General features: G+C 41.8%; 1 protein-coding gene across 2 annotated transcripts; it reads left to right on the top strand.

Moving 5' to 3' along the window:
- Positions 1-1,600: 1,600 nt before the first annotated feature.
- Positions 1,601-17,966, top strand: nt5dc2 (5'-nucleotidase domain containing 2). 2 transcript variants are annotated; one of them, XM_079528103.1, is made up of 14 exons: positions 1,601-2,155; positions 3,343-3,527; positions 3,645-3,719; positions 5,007-5,062; positions 5,237-5,330; positions 6,932-7,060; positions 8,570-8,630; positions 8,823-8,925; positions 9,567-9,668; positions 10,330-10,411; positions 11,575-11,661; positions 12,830-12,970; positions 13,510-13,574; positions 16,664-17,966. In XM_079528103.1, exons 1-14 carry the CDS (start codon positions 1,855-1,857, stop codon positions 16,923-16,925), a joined length of 1,743 nt encoding a protein of 580 aa, XP_079384229.1. In that variant the 5' UTR covers positions 1,601-1,854; the 3' UTR covers positions 16,926-17,966. The 2 variants fall into 2 exon arrangements, with proteins under 2 accessions (XP_079384229.1, XP_079384230.1); XM_079528104.1 differs by lacking the exons at positions 1,601-2,155; positions 5,007-5,062 and having other exon boundaries at positions 3,386-3,527.
- Positions 17,967-21,389: the final 3,423 nt, after the last annotated feature.

A 21,389-nucleotide genomic window follows, 5' to 3' on the forward strand; every position in this document is an offset into this window, starting at 1 on the left:
CTAAAATACTCTTACATTACCACACTTGAATTAATAATGAATTAATTTATTTTCTGTATGGGGCCTACTTTGTCTCCATCACCACAGATACATTTGTGTGACTTTGTTGGGAATCATAGCAATTCCATTGTACTCTCCAGTGCACTGCGTTACTGATTTATGCTCCAATGCACTTCATTAGTCTTAAGCCTGATTTATGCTCCCATCGTACAACGAAGTATAAATCATGCTTTACGGGGGGACTGACTGCCCAATAGTCCGATATTCCAGTAGTCCGACTATCTGGCCTGTTAAGACTCGCCCCGTGGCTTCCGTGTGCGGTCAGGGTTTCGGATAGGGTCAGTAACGGGTCGGACTAATGAGCATTCGGAACAATGACACGTTGCCCTTTTACAGTTGCCAGTGAAAGCTTCTGCTGACCAATCCAGTGGTGTCGTACGACCACTGATTATACTGGGGCTGTTGGAATGTGCCACGTTTTGTGCTGAATTGGAATCTGTGTGGACATTACTTGTGTATAGTTTATACTCATGCCTTGAAATCAAATGCTGCTTAAAAAGTCTCTGTCCATGGCTCAGTATTATTTTGTCATTGGAGCCTTGCTTTGACTTCCAACTGTCTTATGTGGTCTAGAATAGAAGAACAAATGAACTGTCATGAGAATCGTACTGAATCTGCAGATAATGTGCTTTATGTCCATCAACTGACCTTTGTAAAAAAATCTATTTGTTAATTCCATAAAGGTTGCCATTGCAGAACAGTTTGTTTTGTTATTACTTGTTTAAGATTTATTCACAGAAGAAATAATTTAAATTTAATCCCATACCACAATCTGGGTTTCACTGGCTTTTTGTATTCATACATGTACACATCTATATATATATATAACCCCCCCCCCCCCCCCCCCTCTCCAAGTTTTAAGCTTTTAAAGAGGCAATTGAAGCAATTGATGCATGATTCAAAACTTATTTTTTTCCTTCACTGAAGCCAAAGTATGGTAGTCAAACTTTATAAACTTTTAATTTGGGAACACAGAACTGCAAACTTGCAAAAGTATCCTACTTTGTAGAAATGCGTGGCAAATTATTTTAATCGAGTACATTTTCTCCCTCACTGACACTGCTGAGAAACATTATGAAATGTTGTGTTGCCCTGAAGTGCCCTATCCTGTCCCTCCGTTACTCTGGCTATTTTATGGTGAAATATTGGTAACAAGACAGCTCACCCCGGAAAGTAAAGACATCTCACCGGGGTGAGATGTCTTCACTTTCCGGGGTGAGCTGTCTTCACTTTCCGGGGTGAGCTGTCCGGGGTGAGCTGTCCGGACAACTCACCCCGACATGTCAAAAAAGTGAAGACAACTCACCGGGGTGAGATGTCTCGTATTCGAAATATTCACCCTGAAAGCTGGACACTATTCGTGCATTGCGTGCAATAACATTGGCAGGAGTCATTACGGGCGCACGTAGACAAGCGCACGTAGCGCTAAGCGCACGCTCGAGCATCCTTCCTTATTGGTCAAATGAAATAGTAGTGGCACGCAAACACATTCTGTAACCAATTAAAATGCACTCTGTTATTTGACTGTATCGCACAATATCATTGGCCGTTAAACAACCTCTAGGATCAGCTGCTGTGGCCTCCGCCCACGTCTGCTTCTAGCACGGTGCGCGCACGGCTTTCGGCTTGGCAAAGTTCAGTTGGTACTTGGCAGCAACTTGGCAACTGTGTGGCATAACATATTGTACGTGGCAGGGAGAGGCTCTGCAACACTGCTGCAGCGGGCTGTGTTCAAACCTATTTTCTACAGTCTATGGTTCAAACACACCTGCTTGTTTTTTTTTTGGGAACATCATGTCGTGCAGCAGGACATTTGGGACACTTGGCCAGATATGGCACAACAGTACCCGGGCCCTCGGTATGAGCGTGGCGTCAAGAGGAGCTCATGAGTCCACGGGAACAGCACTGGAACAACATGGACAAAAGCATCATGGAACAAAAGACCGTAAACAAAGTCCCTCATCATCCAGCGTTAAACCTCCCCTGCTAACACCCAGACATGGGCGTGCAAACATCTCTTACGCAGCTGCACCCAAGTTTGACACAAAAACTATGTTATGGGCAAAGTACAATGAAGTGAAACGACTTGTGCACGGTAGGTGTTTGCTTGTTTCTGTTTACTTTATTTCTTTATTTAAAATACTTAAAGGTAACTTTTTGGTGTTAGAAAAAACTATTCGGGCACTCAAAGGTAAAAGGAGGAATAGCCTTTATTGAATTAAAAGGCAACTAAGTAAACTGCCAGCTGTGTTTCGACCATGTCTTCATCAGGGCGAAATGAGAATGGTATTAATTTCGTTTTCTTTTTTTTATTCTAAGAATACCACAAAACTCATCACAAGAGCAAGGCTCAATGCACGTGGTGTGGGTGCCAAACAGTTAATAGTAAATAGACACTCTGAAGCTCCACAGCTCCTACATTTCACAGTATGCAGAATGGGTACATTTCGTATATTGGTGGTGTAGCAGCGAATCTTGTAGACCAGAAAATGAATCAATCTAACTAACTCTTAACTTTTACTACAAGTAGTAGTTGCATTATTTTCTTCACCAAATATCTGTGCCGAAAATGGCTGATCTACAAGCTCACAACGCATCAAATTGGGGGTGTCATGCAAGATGCAACCCCTTGGAGCTCCTGAGGGATTCTTTTTGTTTATAGCCTACAACTTAACTAAATCACTAATCCTACAACTTAACTAAATCAACTAGCTCAGTAATCTTCCTCTTTACATATTAGGGCAAAATACCATACATTTATTTAGAGAATCTCATGTTAATTAGTTGTGCTGTTATGGTTATTATTATATGGAAGACTGGAAGTCCCACACACTGTCAGAGCACACTGTCAGACACTTGCCAAAAAAATTTGCTCTTTATTTGGTCAACGTTTCGGTCGCTTAGACCTTCATCAGGACAGACAAGGCCATTCATTTTTTGGCAAGTGTCTGACTGTGCGGGACAACCTTCTTTGTCCTTCAAAGATACCCTTTTCATTATATGCTCTATTGCCCTACGCACCTGCCACCAGCCTTTTGAGGTGTGCATCAGCCTTTTGCTATAAAATATTAAAAAACAGCTAAATCCTGTGCTTCACTCAAACATTAAGGGGGTATAAATTCAATATGTGTATCACATACCAAATGATGAAATTAACTGTTTTGCTATACCGTTGACAACGCAAAGGTTCATCTGGTTGTATTGCAGCATCAACTAAAATGTCATTTTGATGTTTTTGGCTTTTTGTTTTTTTTAACTCACTGCACCTACCGATCCCCATAGATATCCTTCCACCAGGCGTGTGCAAAGTGCTCAATCCTGCTACCATCTTTGCCAACAACGAGGTGGACTTGGGGAAAGTGGACATTTATGGTTTCGATTATGATTACACACTGGCCCTGTATTCAGACTCACTGGATGTAATGATCTACAACAAAGCTCGAGAATTCCTTATTCAACACTACAAGGTTTGCAAACAACTTTACTACAAAAATGGGATACATAATATGTTAATTAGATCCTTTTTAAGATGATGTGATCTTTTTTGGTACCATCTTTAATGTGAACCACATGTATTCAAACAGTATCCGGAAGGAATCAGCAACTATGACTACATCCCAAACTTTGCTACACGTGGCCTTCATTATGACATTGAAAAGGCAAGTAATACATTTTGACTCCTTCACATCGATGCCCCCTTTTGTGTCACAGCCATTTATGGGTCGTCAGACTGTTGGGGTGTCGGACTATTTGGGTTGGGTGTCGGACTAACGTATTCCCCCTAATGGGGTTTGCCCTACCTGAGGATATAATGTGCTAAGTTGGTGCCACACATTTTAAAACACTCCATAAAACGCCTTCTAAAACCTAACCTAAGGTTTTCTCTTTTATCATCATACATCGCATTCCGTGCTCAGCCAGTCAAATCATCACAAATGTAATTCCGGCCAATTACTTTTGGCACTTTTCTGCCCTCACTTTTTATCCTCTATGTACTTTGCTCAGCCAATCAAATCATCGCTATGGGGTGATCAGACGATCAAATCATCATGTTTGTGTTCACACAAACATTACAAAGCTGGGCATAAAAAATGTATGTTGCACACATTTTTTGAGGGGCACTAGCCCCTCCTATGCCCAGCTTTGTAATGTTTGTGTGAACATGTATGTTGCGGACACGGTGGCACAGTCGGTAGTGCTGTCGCCTCACAGCTAGAAGGTCCTGGGTTCGATTCCCGCTGGGGACGCTGTGGGTGCTGGGGGCGTGTCCTCTCCTCCGCGTCATCAGTGCCCATACCCGAGGCGGGGTTGGCGAAAGGGCCTTTCTGTGTGGAGTTTGCATGTTCTCCCCGTGTCCCCTAGGGTAGGTACCCTCACAAAAAACATGCAGTAATCCTGGTCTCTAAACTACCTCCCCCTGGCCAGCCGGGGCGCCTGATGGAGGGGAAAGGAACTGGTCGGAATAACGTGTTCCTTCCACGCGCTACGCCCGGCCGGTGAAACGCTCCCCTGTCAGGTGAAAAGAAGCAGCTTGGACTACTCATGCATAGAAGGAAGCATGAGGTCAGTGTAGGAAGTGTAGCGCCCAGGATTACATTAGATTACATTAGACACTGGGCGAAAAAATGGGTTACAAAATCGTGGGATAAAGTATGTTGCTTTATGAGACACAGGTGTATGAGACACAGAAGTAGCTCCCGGCATGAAAGGTAAAACAACGGTATATGTTACACAAGGTCTAAATGAGCTAATGGAAAAATAATCTGGTTTTATTGTTCCTCTTTGATCCTGATGGCTGTAGAGATGGGTTGTGCTCTATTAACTTCCTGACGAGACAAGCACGGCTGAGCACGGAATGCGATGTATGATAAGAGCGACTCTAATGGAAAACTATTATAATTATTTTGAAATAAACAATGACGATATTATTGGATTCTGTCTTGTAGGGTTTGTTGCTGAAAATAGATGCATTCCATTATATCCAACTGGGCACTGTATACAGGTGTGTGTGATCGTTTATTTGGATAATCTTAAGTATTTATGCACTGGTGTAACATGTAACATATTTTAATGCGCTAGTATCTTGTGCATTCAGACCATGATTCAGACTAGTGACTAGATGGATGGATACATATTCAAGAGGAATACTCATTTCCCCAATATGCTATTTTCCCAGAGGACTGAAACCTGTCCCTGATGAGGAAGTGCTACAACTCTACGGCGGAACGCAACATGTGCCCTTGAACCAAGCCAGCGGCTTCTATGGCAAGGTACCACTTCCTCTCATTCAGAAGCATTTTGTCTGTGCTGTCAAATGTCACTCAAAACTAGATGCAGAAATCAATAGAAATGGGTGAGGTGAATGCGTACATGTTCATGGGATATATATATATAATATTAGGGATTGCTAGTTATGCTACTGAAGTTATGCAGTAGTATTGTGATGTATATAGCATTGTAGTTGATTATTTTTGTTAATATTGCAGTCCTAATTATTGTTAATAATTTTTTCCTAAATAATTTAATCCCTTTGTTGCTGCTCAAATGTATTGGCCTCTGGTTTTATTGTTCCTCTTTGATCCTGATGGCTGTAGAGATGGGTTATGCTCTATTAACTTTCGTGACGAGACAAGGAAAACATGCGACAGTTGACTGTCCCCATCACCTTTGAGTGTAACCTAGATTGTATTGATCAGTGATCATGTATATTTTATATAGATGTAGTCAGCAGTTTCTGAAAAGTGAAAGTCGTTAGAGAATTGATTATGAATCCAGATTGCAAAATGTTATCAAACTAAAGTTATTACAAATGTGTTTGAATGACTATATAGACTTTCTAAACAATGTTCTTTATTCCCTCCCCTCCTCAACTCCCACAATATGTGCTCTGGAGGAGGTTGAACACAAACAACAGAGGCGCAGAAAGTGATGGCCTGGGAATTATTGTTCTCATCACTAAAAGGTTTTGGCATCCGACCGTGTTGGACATTCAATTTGGTGCACAGTATGCACTGCACCACAGTCAGAACTAAACAAGTCTATTGTAGTGTAGAGTCTTCTGTCATTCTAAATAAGGATATACCAAACTATGACAAATGGACATTGCCAAGCCCTGTATAGTTGTCTAAATAAGGATATACCAAACTATGACAAATAGACATTGCCCAAGCCCTTTATATTTGTCTAACTGATTCTGGTACAATGAAAGCGGTGATTGCATGACTCATCATTTCCTATGCGTGTTACAATGGATCTACTGTTAAGACATGCCCAGAAGAGGGACACTAGGGTAGCTATGGTTAACATATTGGCTATCATCAGACTAGTTGTGTGTGTGTGTGTGTGTGTGTGTGTGTGTGTGTGTGTGTGTGTGTGTGTGTGTGTGTGTGTGTGTGTGTGTGTGTGTGTGTGTGTGTGTGTGTGTGTGTGTGTGTGTGTGTGTGTGTGTGTGTGTGTGTGTGTGTGTGTGTGTGTGTGTGTGTGTGTGTGTGTGTGTGTGTGTGTGTGTGTGAGATGTAATTTAATTTCCTGGGGTCTAGTAGGACCATAGTAAATAAAATAAAGAAATCGCCTTTTGTAAAACAAAAACACATATTTACTTATTTAGCCACTTGTTCGAATGCCCCCACCCCCTGTCAAAAAGGGCTAAAATCGTTAAAAGAAGAAAGCAGCAATCTTTTACTGATCTTTGACTTTCTCTAATAACAACCTAAAACATGAACTTTGGGGGAAAATAGGGTGTTTGAGCCGGTGGGAGAGTTGTCCGGTAGATTAATCATCAGGGAGCACCTGGATTCTTCCTACGATTGTGATTACTTACCATTTTTAAAATCCCTTCAATCCCATTCGTGACGCTTTGTTTCTACCATAGGGACCCATGATTAAGCAGTACATGGATGTGTTCGCACTTCCGGAGATGACTCTACTTGCAACTGCCAACGAATACTTCATATCCCACAACATTGACTATGACCCTGTCCATCTCTACAAAGATGTTTCAGTAAGTCTTATTTACCATCAGACAGACTGTTAATCCTATTTAGCTGTGACAGTGATTATGCCAGCATAATCATGGGGGAATATGATTTTATTCCATACAAAAAGTTGGGAACCAAGAGATTATTTTCTTACAAGTTATAGTTCTTCTATTTATAGTGACTCATAGGAATAGACTATGTAACAACCAGGTATAGTCTGGTGACCACCGGAGAGACGGGTGACAGCCGGAATGTAGACGGCACCCGGGTGAACAGTATGGGTTAGCGCCCCAGCCTGTGTCCTCCGTGAGGCCTTTGGGAGGGCCATGCAAGCAGCAAGCGGAACCGCAGCACCATGACCCTGCAGAACCATTGCCCACCACTCCTGAATGAACTGTCTGGTGCTGGGACTCTGGTGCAACGCACAGGTCCTCGCTCTACTCCTGGTGAGAGCAGGAGTGGACCTGGTGAGACGTAGGAGGGGCCCGGACAGGAGACAACCCACAGAGACTAGTCCCTCCATGCGCCAGAAGTGTACCTCCCAGCCCTGGCAGAGTTGTTCTGGAGTAGTTCCAACGGATTGTGTGCTGTGATTGAGGGTAGCTACTGGGACGTAAGTCGGGACTTGATCACTCCCGGCTGGGTCGCCTGAGTGAGGGGTATGATGTTGGGAGACCCGAAACCCCGTTGACCTCAGGATACATCACTGAGGATACGTCCCAGGTGCATCCATGCAATGTTTTTTAGTTATAGACTTGTAAGACAGGCTAATGTGCTGCCAACTGAGTTTTTTCTTCTTTCAGCGTCTGACTCTTTCCCTCTGTGGTCTCTTGTTACCCCTTTGACAGGAACTGGCAAACTGAAAGGAAGTAATGGGCCGTGGCTGTTCATGCTTGCCAAGGCTTGCACATTAGCTCTTAATCAAGAACACAAAACAACTCAAACATTACTCTGCTGGGCCTTAATTGCAGTGCTTGACATTTTGTTTCCTACTATTTGTGAAAGGCCTTTTACTGCAGAGGGTTTCAAAGTGGGAGCCGTTAATTCAATACGATTATTGGCCCGTTAAACCACTTTTCACAATAAAGGCTCTATTTTGGGGCATGTCATTATTGTTGGCCTCGGTACCCAGGCATTTATTTTCGTTCTCATTCTGCTCAAAAATAAAGCCTGTGGAAACGCATTGGAATATCTGGCATAGGACGTGGGAGTCAACTTGTATTTCGCTAACCAATAACAGTGCAGAGGCGCGTCGCTCCAAATTTGGTCAAGTCTGTGTTCTCCACTGTTTTCTACCGGGTAGGGGCGGGGAGGAGGTGGGCGTGGCTCAGATCCACCGATCTGAACCCCGCCCGCCCCCTCCCCAACCAATAGGATCCACTGCCTTGTAATCGCCGGCACCCGCCCCTCTAGACCAGAAATCACACACTCACTTAACAAGAGTGTGAATATTTTGCGATATACAGTATAAAGTTGGAAGCACCCATTATTGAATTTATCAAATTAACAATGTTATATTCTATTGCTCACAGGACGCGATTGGGATGGTACATATCCAAGGCTTCATGTACAAGTGGATTATGCAGGATTTGGGTAAGAATAAGCTCATGCTGACATTTTTTTGATTAACTATCTCTTTAGGAAATATAATGGAAAAAGGCATTTTAATCCTTTAAAAGATCAGAAAAAATATTTCAAATGAAATATGAGATGTTGTATTTATTTCTTTACCAGGAAGTGATTCATGGCTTGTGATGCTTTTCTGTTCTCTTCTGGCTTTTACAGAGAAATATATAACTCATGGAGATAAGACGCATGCAGTGCTGGACCGCTTGGCCAGTAGTGGGAAGAAGCTCTTCCTAATCACCAACAGCCCCTTTAGCTTTGTGTGAGTGACCCTCTTTCATTGATTCAGCAAAAAATCAGCTTTTTATTAAATCGATGGCATACGAACTAAAACTGCTGCAAATGTTGTATTGTGCTTATCTAAGTTTCCTTCAGCTCGGTTCAACAAGTCAAAGAAAGTATTCTCTGTTGGTAAACAATGATGGAATGCTCAAGTAACCCAAAAAGTAGGGATGTCCCGATCAGATCCCGATACCTCAATTTCTGTGTTAGCTGATACCGATACCGAATACAGATACCAGTGTCGTGATCTCATGTTGTGTTTATAGCTATATCTCGTGTTGTGTTTATAGCAGACTCATCACTCAAATGTGCACTTGCAGTTTGGGTAACTCCAAAGCAAACTCCACATGTCCCAACATTTTATTTACCTGCCATAGTGTCAACCCCTTACCCCTGTGTCGGATCTGTGGTTAGACTGGCATATTCACCGATACCGATATGACCCGATATGACAAATAAGGGCCGATCCGATACTTTTCCCGATACCGATACAGTATCGGGACATCTCTACCAAAAAGTAAAACTGTTAATTGTAACTTGAGTGTAGCAGATGGACAATAGATGGCAGCCTTCCAATGCAATGAAAAAATAATGCTTCATGATGTCTTGCTCCTCTTATAGAGACAAAGGGATGACGTACATGGTAGGTAAAGAGTGGAGAGACTTCTTTGACGTGATTATTGTCCAAGCTGACAAACCCCATTTTTTCAACGACTGCTACAAGTAAGTTCCATGACCATCATAACATGTTTTTTAGAAAATGCAGGTACTATGTGTACTATGTAAACTCTTAATTTCCATTTTCCAGCCATCCAGTTGCATTTTTCTGTTTTTGTTTTGCGAAAATATTCTGGGGACCCCCCCAAAATAATTTGGCGACCCCCAAGGGGTTGTGACCCCCAGGTTGAGAACCCCGGTAGTCCCGTGGGAGTTTATTCCAGGCCGTTGGTCCGTAGAAGCAGAAAGCTGCTTCTCCGTATTTTTCAGATGCCATTTTATTTTAGGCGGTTTGGGACATATTTAGGCAGGCGGTCATGGAGGTAGGAAGGTGCAAGACCATTGAGAGCTTTGTAAAGCAATACAATTTCTTTTTTTTAAATCAATCCTAAAAACAACCAGGAGCCAGTGAAGAGAATCTAAAACTGGAGTGATATGCTGATCTCAGTTTTATTTAAAACTGGCTACTGCATTCTGAATAAGTTGTAACCTGTCAGTTGATTGTATTTTTAATCTATGCAACCGACTTTCATGTTACAGAAAGCATTGTGTGAAGAGGTGTTGGAAAGTAGTTGGGATTAAACAACTTGTATTTTATCATTATTCTCGTGATGAGACCACTTGTTTGAGGGTCATCATGTTACAAGCATTGTCATTTTTGTCTCAGACCTTTTAGACGCTTGGATTCCAATGGTGACCTCCAATGGGACAAGATCAAGAGCTTGGATAAGGGTCAGATTTACAAGCAGGTGATTGCATTAGTGTCTATGAAAGATTGTATGGAAGGACAGTAATGTTTCCTATTGGTTGTGCTTACACTACAGACCAGGGTGGAGTTTTTCTTTCACTCTGATTCCCTTTTGGAATGAGTGTGTGAGTTATTATAAGGATCTAAGTAGATTAATTAAAACCACTGACTGGACATTTTAGACCGGTTGGTGGGGGGACTCAACTGGTTATCAAACTATGGTACTGTACTTGCCACACTACGTGGTACATGAGTACACTAATGGAAGTAGTGGTGCAAAAGAGAATCTCCTATAATGGATTAATAATACTACAAGTAAGACGCGCGAACGCGGGAAGCGAACGCAGCTCGTAAATTGCAATAACAACAATTAGAATAAATTATGTACTTTTTTAAGGTTTTTTTTTAGTTCTCTTTTTTTTAGTTTTTTTAAGATTTTTTTTTTAAAGTTTTTTTTTTGAAGTTTTTTTTTGAAGTTAAGTTTTTCTTTTTAAGTTTTTTGTTAAGTTAAGGTGTGTGTGTGTGTGTGTGTGTGTGTGTGTGCGTGCATGTGTGTGTGTGTTTTTGTGTGTGATACAGCTGCGCCCTCTGGTGGTGGGCGGGTGGTGTTACAGCGTGACACACACACAGACAGACATGATCTGCTGGGTCTCATAGTAAATGCTCACTGCGTTCGCAACTATAAATGGAAATATAACTTCACCATGATGCTATTGTACTTTACCTTGGGTAAAAACTAATTGTGGTATTTGGAAAGCCAAATATTTCCCTGTGACAAGGTTGAGATTGAACCACTGCTCTACCTATATCAGTGACTATGTTCATTCATGGCTATGCATGTGGTTGTATTGCATTGTCTTATCCCTGTAAAAGCAATGCACAGAAATCTATCTCTAGATGTGTTAAATTTGAAACTATAGCGGTCAAGAGGTGTCCGCACATCCAAACATTTCAACGGGTGCTCGATCAAATGAGGTCAACTTAAGTCTGTGAACAAAAGGAGAAGGTCTGCACACCGTCTTAAATGCTCCCAAAATAATTCATTACCAGAGCGGTCAGATAAAATCATAAAACACAACATTTCAGCCTCTGTGGCCTTCGTCAGGTATTATACTAACTATACGGTTTATAAGTGTTTTGAAATGTGGTTTTACTTTTTTGTAGGGGAACCTTTTTGACTTCCTCAGACTAACAGGATGGCGAGGGTCCAGGGTGCTCTATTTTGGGGATCATCTGTACAGTGACCTGGCAGTGAGTCAACGTTTTGTCCATTTGGTGTCAGTGTGTGCTCTGCATATGTTTGGTCGCTATGGAAACAAATCACGCACCTGTGATTTATATAAACTGATCTGAGGAGTAGATTATAGTCTATTTTTAGCACATCTACTAAACAGAAACCAGCCATTCAGAATCAAGTATTGGGACTAACCGTTTTAGGTTTATATCCTATTACACTGGATGGCTGCACTCACCATAATCATTCACTATTATCAAGAAAAGTAATTCATGTAATTAAACACATTCTCGGTCTTCATTCTGTTTAGATGTTCATTACTGACTATTATTTCATTATCTCCACCAACTGTGGGCGGGACCAAAGATGATGTTTTAAATTCATTGTCCATGAATATTAGTATGAGATTCACAAAAGCGTCATAAGTGAAGGTGCATTACAGCTACACATGCCAGGGGATGTCCTCCTCTGTAGCCTACTAAAAGAGAATGCCCTGCTATAGACACACAATTCATTTACAAGCTTGTTTCAAAAGGCTGGCGGAGATATGCGCTCCGTGTAGTGCACTTTTCTAGTTTATGTATTTATACATATTTAAGAATGATCAGTATTGAGAATTTGAGATAGCAGTGATAGTGTAGTCTCCGTGTCACTACCTTTTGTATGTGGTTAATAGCAATTCCCCCATTCTAACCTGGTACATGTTTGCTGGTTTCATTACACCAGTGCTTCTCAAACTTTTTCATGTCGAGGACCCCCAAATTGACACTTATTAGCCTGTGGACCCCCATTTGAAAAGATATGCCAGGGACCTCCATGAGAGAAGATTTTCTAACTTTTTCTCAACCATTTTTTATTTCAATTACCCACAGTTTGACATGCATTAGGCTACGGACCCTCATGTAATGGCATTTCTATCTCTGAGACCCCAATTTATAATGTATAAATAGTCAAAACAATGTTAATTTAACTCCAATAGTACAAATGGAATCAAACAGACCTGTTGGGTTCCGTTTGGTTCCATTTGTACACTCTACTGCTACTCTGAGTACAGACCCATAAGGGTCCATTTAGTTCCACTATCAATAATTTAGCTGGGGACCCCCTGGAACTCCCTCAAGGACCCCTGGGGGTCCTTGGACCCCACTTTAAGTACCACTGCATTACATGACTGTGGTTTTGCAGGACTTGATGCTTCGTCACGGGTGGAGGACTGCAGCCATTGTACCAGAGCTGGTGGAGGAGACGAGGGCTGTGAACACACAACAGTATGCATTCAGTCTGACCTGGCTTCAGGCCCTTACGGGACTATTGGAACGCATGCAGGTACATCCACACATTTCAATATATACTTATGTTTCTATATCAATGGCTCTCAAACCTTTTCATGTCAAGGACCCCCAGAATTATATGTATGTGGCCGGCAACCCCCATCTGGAAATATGTTGTTCCAGGGACCCCCACAGAAGCAAAGATGAGTTAAAAACGTTCGCTGTGAAAGAATACATTTGCACACATTTTCACAGTTTTTAAAAAATAGCAGATGTACAAGCTCTATGAGCTATCTTTCAACAGCTAAAACTTGTAGATCTGCTATTTTTTAACAGCTAAAGTTTAAAATATTGGTTAAAAGTTAAGGTGACACAGATGGCGTTCTCTAAGAAATATACATTTAATTTGTGTGTCATAACGAAGGCTGGATAGACAAAGTGTTTGTTCATTCATAAGGCATATGGAGAAATAATAACAGACTTATCTTGTCACTCTTGAGTGTGACCCTTCACTCTTGCCAAATGTTTATGTAATTTAACGTGGCAAATAGATTTAATTTATTTCTTAATGTACTCTTTTTCTTTCTTGTGCAGATTCACCATGATCCAGAAGCACAGAAAGTTCTGTCGGAATGGTTGAAAGAAAGAGAAGAGCTTCGGTAAGTTCATACCGTAGGGCAGAGTTGTGGACTTTGAGCATCATGATTTGGACTCCAGTCACAATTATGGTGACTTCACACAGTTCACTTCAAGGGAAAAGGCCCGCTCTACTCAGACAGTTTCATATAGTTTCAGGCGTGTGCTGGGTGCAGATTTAAAATTAACATATAGAAAATGAATAAAATCCGCACATCCAGTCGAGTAAGAGTCTATAGGCCCTCATTTATCAATCGAGTGTAAAATCTGCCCCAAATTCGAGTGTAGGATTCGTAGTACACCCACGTCGGGTCGGCATTTACAAAGTGATCGCAGACAGCTGTTTCTTCCTAATTTCATTCCTAGCAGTGATAAATGTGACGGCTGAAATCAATCTGGCACGCCCTATGAAATCAAGCCTCGCCCTCGTTTTTGCGACATGAACAACTGCAATACGACCTGGAAACCATGGTTACAGGAAGAAAAAAAGTGTCTTGCTGCCCCTGCCCCCCTCCCATACACACACACAGACGCACGCACGCACACGCAACTTGTTGTATCTTAAATAAATAAACCTGCATGAATTAAATAAAGCTGTAGGACTACCCTGTCTGTTTCTCCTCTCGCTTCGCTTCCCTTGCTGCCCGCAGCCCGCCTCACCCCCCTGCACGCACGCACGCACATATCGCAATTTGCAAGCAACTGTCATGTGTTGTTAGTTGTAGGCCTATATTCAATTATTAAAGTCTTTATTCATTTAATATACAACAAGATATATTAGTGAACGAAAACCTGAACCTGTGAACCATAAATTATATAACAAATATGCGCGCACACACGCTGCTGTTTTGCAAGGTGCATCTCCTGTCCTGTCTGTCTCTCTATCACTGTGGTCCGTCCGTGACACCGTGACCAATTGACCATGCAGTTTGCACGTTCAGTCTATTTAAATTGCCTCGCTGTCAACTGTCAATTATATGAATATTTCAGCCAAAACCGTAGCCTTATGTGACACTGGACAGTGGTGGTGGTGGTGGTAGGCTGCAGGCTGGCTTAGCCTATAGCCTACTATCTCCGATGCGTTCCCACTTGCGCTGGCACGGCACATTTGGCATTCGAGCGACGCGTCGGGTTTATTAAACGAGGAGGAGATTGCACATACTGTAACTCCAGAAAGACATCGGCCTGCTGTAGATTAGGCTACAGTAGGCTACCCATGTTGGGACTCTCCGCGCTGCAGCACTGCACTATAGCCTACTCTCCAACGTCCCGTCATGGAAATATTTCAGAACAGACAGGCCAAATCCTCGCATGTATGCGCTCATCATGCAAAACACTGTTTAAATGGCTTACGCATCTAACGTGCAACATTGTTTTTAAATGCGCGATTTTAATTGCTTGCTTGTAAAGTTGGAAATCTCCTACTAATTTCATATGACACAAAGACACATCGTTGATGTATTCCTTTCCTTTTTCTTTCTTTCTTTTTTTTTTTTTTTTTACATTTAGCCCATATACATACCTATACAGTTTTATATAAACATTTTAGGAGTGAATACATATGTTTCGATGCCTGTGACAGCCTCTCAGCTGGTCAAACAATGCTGCTCCGCTGTTCTACGACAAAAAACAGGTGAGGACAAAGCGTACGACAGCTCCCGACCAGACGTGAGTTTTGTCTTGGCACAAGATAATTTTCAATCTTTGGCGCAAATGGTAAATGCCGAAAATTGCGGTAATTTCGGCGTACACCCATATTTTGGCGTACGCACGGTTGATAAATGAGGGCCTTTGTGTGTCGAGTGTCCCAATTTTGACACTGACGAAGGCCTGTGCACCGAAACGCGTTTGTCTGTCTGGTATGACTGCTGCTGCGGAGCACTATGATCATTAAACAAAGACTCTTACTCGACTGGATGTGCGGATTTTATTCATGACTTCACACAGTTCACACTTGACTTTACACACACACACACACACACACACAAAATATTTATGTGGCCGGAAAAAAACCTAAATAATCTGCCCAGTGATCTCACAGTTAAAAATATGTGAATGTGAAAACTCCTTACTTCAAGTTTTCTTATGCCACTAGTACCCTCGGTGGCTGTGATAGTTTGTCATTGTTAACTGGGTTTAGGGCAAATGGTCATCTTTTGGAAAATTATGAATCAGCTTGACATAAAGGCGTTCCAGTCCGTTACTTGCTTGCGAAATGCTTCATGGGAATTATAGAAACGTCAGCAAATGTCCAAATTACACACAGGAATTTTCCTAAAATGTGTGTTGATTTGTAAATAGTAGTTGTCCCTTTTTAATGTTAGGGTAAAGAGAGTAAGTGAAAAAAAAAGGTATGTTGACCTTGCACAGCTAGTAAATCACTTGCCTTCCCAAAAGTATATTCCAGGAAAACACTTGCTCGCAATAAACAAAATGTACAGAACATGAAAATGTACCTTAAAGCTGTGACACATCTAAAGGGCCGCAATCTGCATTCAAAGATTTTCCTAGAAGCTTTGTCATTGGTCGATTTGCGACAAAGCTTCTAGGAACATCTTTGAACGCAGATTGCGGCCCCTAGATGTGTCACAGAGACTCATTTTTTGGTGGGAGCGTTCTACCCATTGCTGGCTGTCTGAAAAGAAAACTTAGAAAAGCATAAAAAATGTGTCATATTATTGCTTATAGCAGCTTTAACTGGACCATGTGAAGTGCAGCAACTGACCAAGGAAGTGGGGACAGTTGGTGGATAATCAAAGTATTGCAGATCAACACTTTACATCGCATGGAGTGTAGGCCTGTATTTTCCTGCAACTGGCCCAGATAACAGCCAAAAGGAAAGACAAATACTGCTGTATAGTCCTTTGTCCACCAATCAGGAGTTTAGCCAGGCAGGGGTAAACTAAGAGGTAGACATTGCTCTTGTCTTCATGTCTTTCATGTGTTCTACATACATGGCTGCTGGGTCGCTAGACACATTTCAGTGTGAACTGACAATAAAGGCACTCCATTTATTGAACAAAAAGTTCGAAATAAAGTGATTTCTGAATTTGATTATGACTCGAAGAGGGGAATTTACCTCCTGATTTGTTTTTTTTTCTTCGGTTGACAGAGCTGTGACCAAAAACCTGTTCAACCCTCAATTTGGCAGCATCTTCCGAACGTGCCACAATCCCACCTACTTTTCACTTCGTTTGTGTCGCTACTCTGACATCTACATGGAATCCATCAGCTGCCTGATGAACTACGACTTCCCCTACACCTTCTACCCGCGGCGCACACCTCTGCAGCACGAAGCCCCGCTGTGGATGGACCAGCTCTGCACCGGCTGCATGAAGACACCCTTCCTGGAGGAAATGACACAGATTCGCTGAACCCTTATTTTATTTTTTACCCCAAACACATTTACTAACAAGACATACACATCGCAAAACTATAAATGCATACAAAATACACAGATGACAGTATTGGTACAGGTAATAATAATCTTTACTGTCCCAAACATGAGGTCCCCACTGTATACAGAACCATCCTATCGGCGGGGCAGTTTGTTTAATGCTGCTGTATAGTCCTTTGTCCACTGAGGGGACAGAACTCCTACTAAAACTGACCTTTTTCCATGGCAAGGTTCTTTATCTTTGTCCTAATGGCATGAGGTTGAAAAAGCGATACAGGGGATGATCAGTGTCATGTGATATTGAAACCATAGGTAGTGTGGTACAGTTATGGAATTATAGTTCCAGCCCAGGCAGGTTAGATACGCTGAACTCTTCACTTATGCACAGTGCCTAATGCCTATCTCAAAGGGCTCTGTTCCTGGCCCGGCCCACACTTAGCCTCAATTATTAAAGACGCCATCCCAAGTGGAGCCACTAGAGGCAAAATGGTACACAAATCCTACGGTCTCCTGAATAGATTATGGATAACTTTTTTTAAAGATATATTTTTTGGGGTCTTTTTTGCCTTCATTGATAGGTTACAGTAGCTTGACAGGAAAGGGGGAGAGATGGGGGGGAAGCAAAGGTCGTCGGGCTCGGGACTCAAACCCACGACATGCTGTCAGGCTGGATTACCAGCCTAGGTGCCTGGACCACTCAGTCAGACGCAGCCCATGCCAGATAATGGATTAACTTTACAGAGAAGAACGCACAATGCTGTAAACGCACAATGGAGCGTTCAGGGTCTTGTTGATAATGTAGCCTATGCAAGCTGACGCTGTATGCTACAATAGTTGAGTTTACATAGGTTTAGTTGTTGGCATTATGGAAATGTTGGTGACTTTGTTGTATTTCCCCTTTTTTGGGGGGTGGTTTCTAAATAATCCCATAGATGTATTCTTTTTTTAGATTTTTCTTTTGTAACTGGAATTGTATGTTTTTAACTGGTCAAAACAAATAAAGTAAGAATGTATTATACATTGTATTTTACAATTAGTTGCTGTCCGGAAGAAAGCACCTAACTAATTTTTGTTTTCTTCCATAAATCAGTGCTATTGAACACCCTTGACTTTACCTCTGTGTGTTGGTTAAAATAATATTGAACCAATGAAAGGTCAGAGTTAAAAAGCACTTCAACAAAAACTTAACTCCACTTGAGCTGGAGGTTTTTACATTTCCTGAAAAATGAACATTTTGGAATTAATCAATGCTCATACTTTATCAATGTACGTGAGCCCCCTGTAACCTAACGTGTTGGGGGGGGGGGGGGACATCTGTCGGGTTGTACATCGTGTATGTCACTTTGTACATCGTCCTTTTTCCTCTCTTAAATATTTCAAGTGTGCATTTCCACCACTAAAGTATATGAGTTTCTGTCTATGTGAAAGTATGAAGTAATAGAGAGGTTCCAAAGTTAAATATTTAAACTATAAAACATTTCAAAGTAAAATGTACAAGCACACAGTAAGCTTTTTTACAGATCTCCAGAAACAATGACTGGAGACTGGAACACAACATTTTAATTATGATAGTGTTTAACATTATTAACATGCTCTACAATCGTGGCCGTGGGCTTAGTGTTTTGATGTTTCAAACATTACAAAATTGTTTGATTGAATACATGGCTTTCAATGGCATTTTAACACCACTAATATAAATGTTAGACTGGCATTAGACATTGCACTGAGGAGAAGTTCATGGGAACTTAGTTGTCATTGAGATGCAATCAAGTTTAGAGGGTAGCCTCAATTATTGTGGAGGCACAGCTGCTCTCATCCTGACCTTCAGACATCCCTGTTCAACCTTCCTGGACCTGATCCTAGTGCTCCTCCTAGCATCTCTGTCAACAGCTCAATGCCTGTGATGTATCTGAAAACAGCGTCTGTACTGTGCAATCGGCAGTGAGGAGAAGACGGGAAACAGAAGTCTCGGCGAAACAGTTCTCCAGTCTATTGTTTTGTATCAAGTTTTAATGACCAAAATACACTCAGTTACAAGGCAGTCGTGGGAACAAATGGCCCACGATGGAGTCACACTGCATAAGCACACTCAAATCAGCAAATACACATGTGAGCACACCATAGAAACGAAAGCGTGTTCTCTTTATACTAATGAAAGTTGAAAACTCCCTCCCTCTCATGAGGGTGGGACTTAACGAAGTGTCCTTACTTACTGGCCAATCAGTGAGCAAGGACTATTCTAAGTGTCATGCAAGGTTTCCATGAGAATTAGCAACAGATGAAACATGTATTACCAATAAGAATGAATGTACCATATAAAATGTACAGAACATTATTTAACACCTGCAATGAAATAGTTAGACTGTATTCTTAACTCTAGATGCGTATTTGACAGAGATACGTTGCATTCATGACAGACAGGACAGACAGACAGAGCAGAGCAGAGCTTGACCCAAAGATATGCCATGCAGCTGCTAGGGTGACCAGATCCCAACTAACCAGATGTGGGACAAAGAGTGTGTTTGTGTGGGACACATGCGGGGTTGTGTCGTGCGCGTGAATAATGTGTATACGAAAACAAAAATAATAACATTTCTATTCCTCAATTAGACATTTCTATTCTGCCCCTCACATTGCATATCTATGCTTTGCCATCTGGTTGATTCAGTAGCACATAATAGGACTATGATGATAATAACTATAATAGAACTACTATGCAAATAAAATAAACTTAACAGAAATGTATTTAAATTAACTATTATTGGACAAACAGGACAATAGACCAACCAACCAACCAATACAACTGGACAATACACCAACAAAACAACTGGACAATACACCAACCAACCAACCAATACAACTGGACAATTCACCAACCAACCAATACAACTGGACCAACCAACCAACCAACCTTTGATTTGAGTGTGAAGGCATGAATTACAACCAATAAGGAACCAATAAATAAATGTTTACTTTATCAAAGTATCCTCCTCCTAACAAAGCCAACTACTGCAAATTATTTTGAAATTATACAGGTAAAATAAATAAAAGATAAAATAAATTAAACGAGAAATATAAATCAAAATTGGTCAGCATTGGAGGCAACTCATAATAAATTAAATTGTAAACACACTTCTCCACCATAGCAGCACAGCCAGGATATACATTTTATATGTGTTTTTAGGTGTTTATGTTGTCCATTACAAGTCTGAAAGTCTCTCAGTTTTACTGTGTGGTAAACATAGTTATTTCAGCTTCTGTTACATTTTCTTCTTGTTTTGGTTTTAGTACAAACGTGTCCAACTGTCCATGCACCGTGAAGCCTCCTTTTGATCAACACGTTGCTTCACGTCGTTATTCACCTCCTCCGTGTGTCACTGAGAAACAAATGTCACAGAAGACTCTTTCAATATGCCCTGCACTGCTTCTTCACCCACGGATAAATAATTTCCCTGTGCTTGTTGTAACTGCACTTCATTTTCTTCCCCTTTCTCCTCCATGTTTTAGCTAAGACGCTAACTCGTTGTACTGTGTTTCGTGCGTTGTTTTGTTTTGGTGGTTGTTCACTAAATGTAATCCGCACCGCATTGATTTGGGGCACGTTCGGAAATAGCGCACTGAGCGCACTGTGCAATGCAAACTAATAGGCCAGTGTGCTCCGGTGCGGTATTTCCGAACGCGCCCTTGATTTCCCCCTCTCTGCCCGGCTGTTTGATTGACAGCCAATCCTACCTACACACACACACACACACACACACACACACACAGTTACGGCCCGCCCCCTGGCCCTGTCATGACAGCCTCCGCAGCTGGAGCCTGTCTATCATAATGCGGGACAACGTCTCAATTTGCGGGACGCATGAAAAGTCATTGAAATGCGGGACAATCACGCACAATTTACAAATCGGGACATCTGGTCACTATCTATGGATGCAGCTAAGGTAAGAAGTTCACGCAGACCCCTGTGGGGTTTAATTACCCCCTAACAAAAGCTCTGTTTATACAAGCCTAGTTGTAAATAACTAAGCTGTCTAAGCATCTTCTCAAGGGATCTCCGTGAGCAAGTTACCACAGATTGCATTGTATAGTAAAACAGCTGTCTCAACTTAAGCTCTGAATAGATCTCCAGGCTGTGTCTGTAAAACTAACTGATTATACTGATATGTCCATATCAGATTCATCACCTGCCTCAGTCCTGTTTGTGTTTACCCTGTAATTGGCCTGGGCCGTGGCTCAGCGGTCCAGGCACCTTGGCCGGCAGCCCGAGTCAGGCAGTGTGCCGCGGGCTCGACTCCCGATCCCGACGGCCCTCACTGCATGTCATCTCTCCCCCATTTCCTGTCTGAAATGAAATGATTACTATATTTACCCAGGGTATCTGGGCTAAGCTCAAGAACTTGTTTCCAGCCAGGCCCTGCTCATAGAACACATTTCATCGTAG

The sequence above is a fragment of the Electrona antarctica genome (assembly GCF_951216825.1).
Source record: "Electrona antarctica genome assembly, chromosome: 2".
Lineage (NCBI taxonomy): Eukaryota > Metazoa > Chordata > Actinopteri > Myctophiformes > Myctophidae > Electrona > Electrona antarctica.

Coding starts and splice junctions, on each gene's coding strand:
- nt5dc2 (XM_079528103.1), top strand. CDS start 1,855: ATGTCGTGCAGCAGGACATTTGGGACACTTGGCCAGATATGGCACAAC. Junction 7,061..8,569: donor ATCTCTACAAAGATGTTTCA/GTAAGTCTTATT, acceptor TATTGCTCACAG/GACGCGATTGGGATGGTACA. Junction 11,662..12,829: donor ATCTGTACAGTGACCTGGCA/GTGAGTCAACGT, acceptor GTGGTTTTGCAG/GACTTGATGCTTCGTCACGG.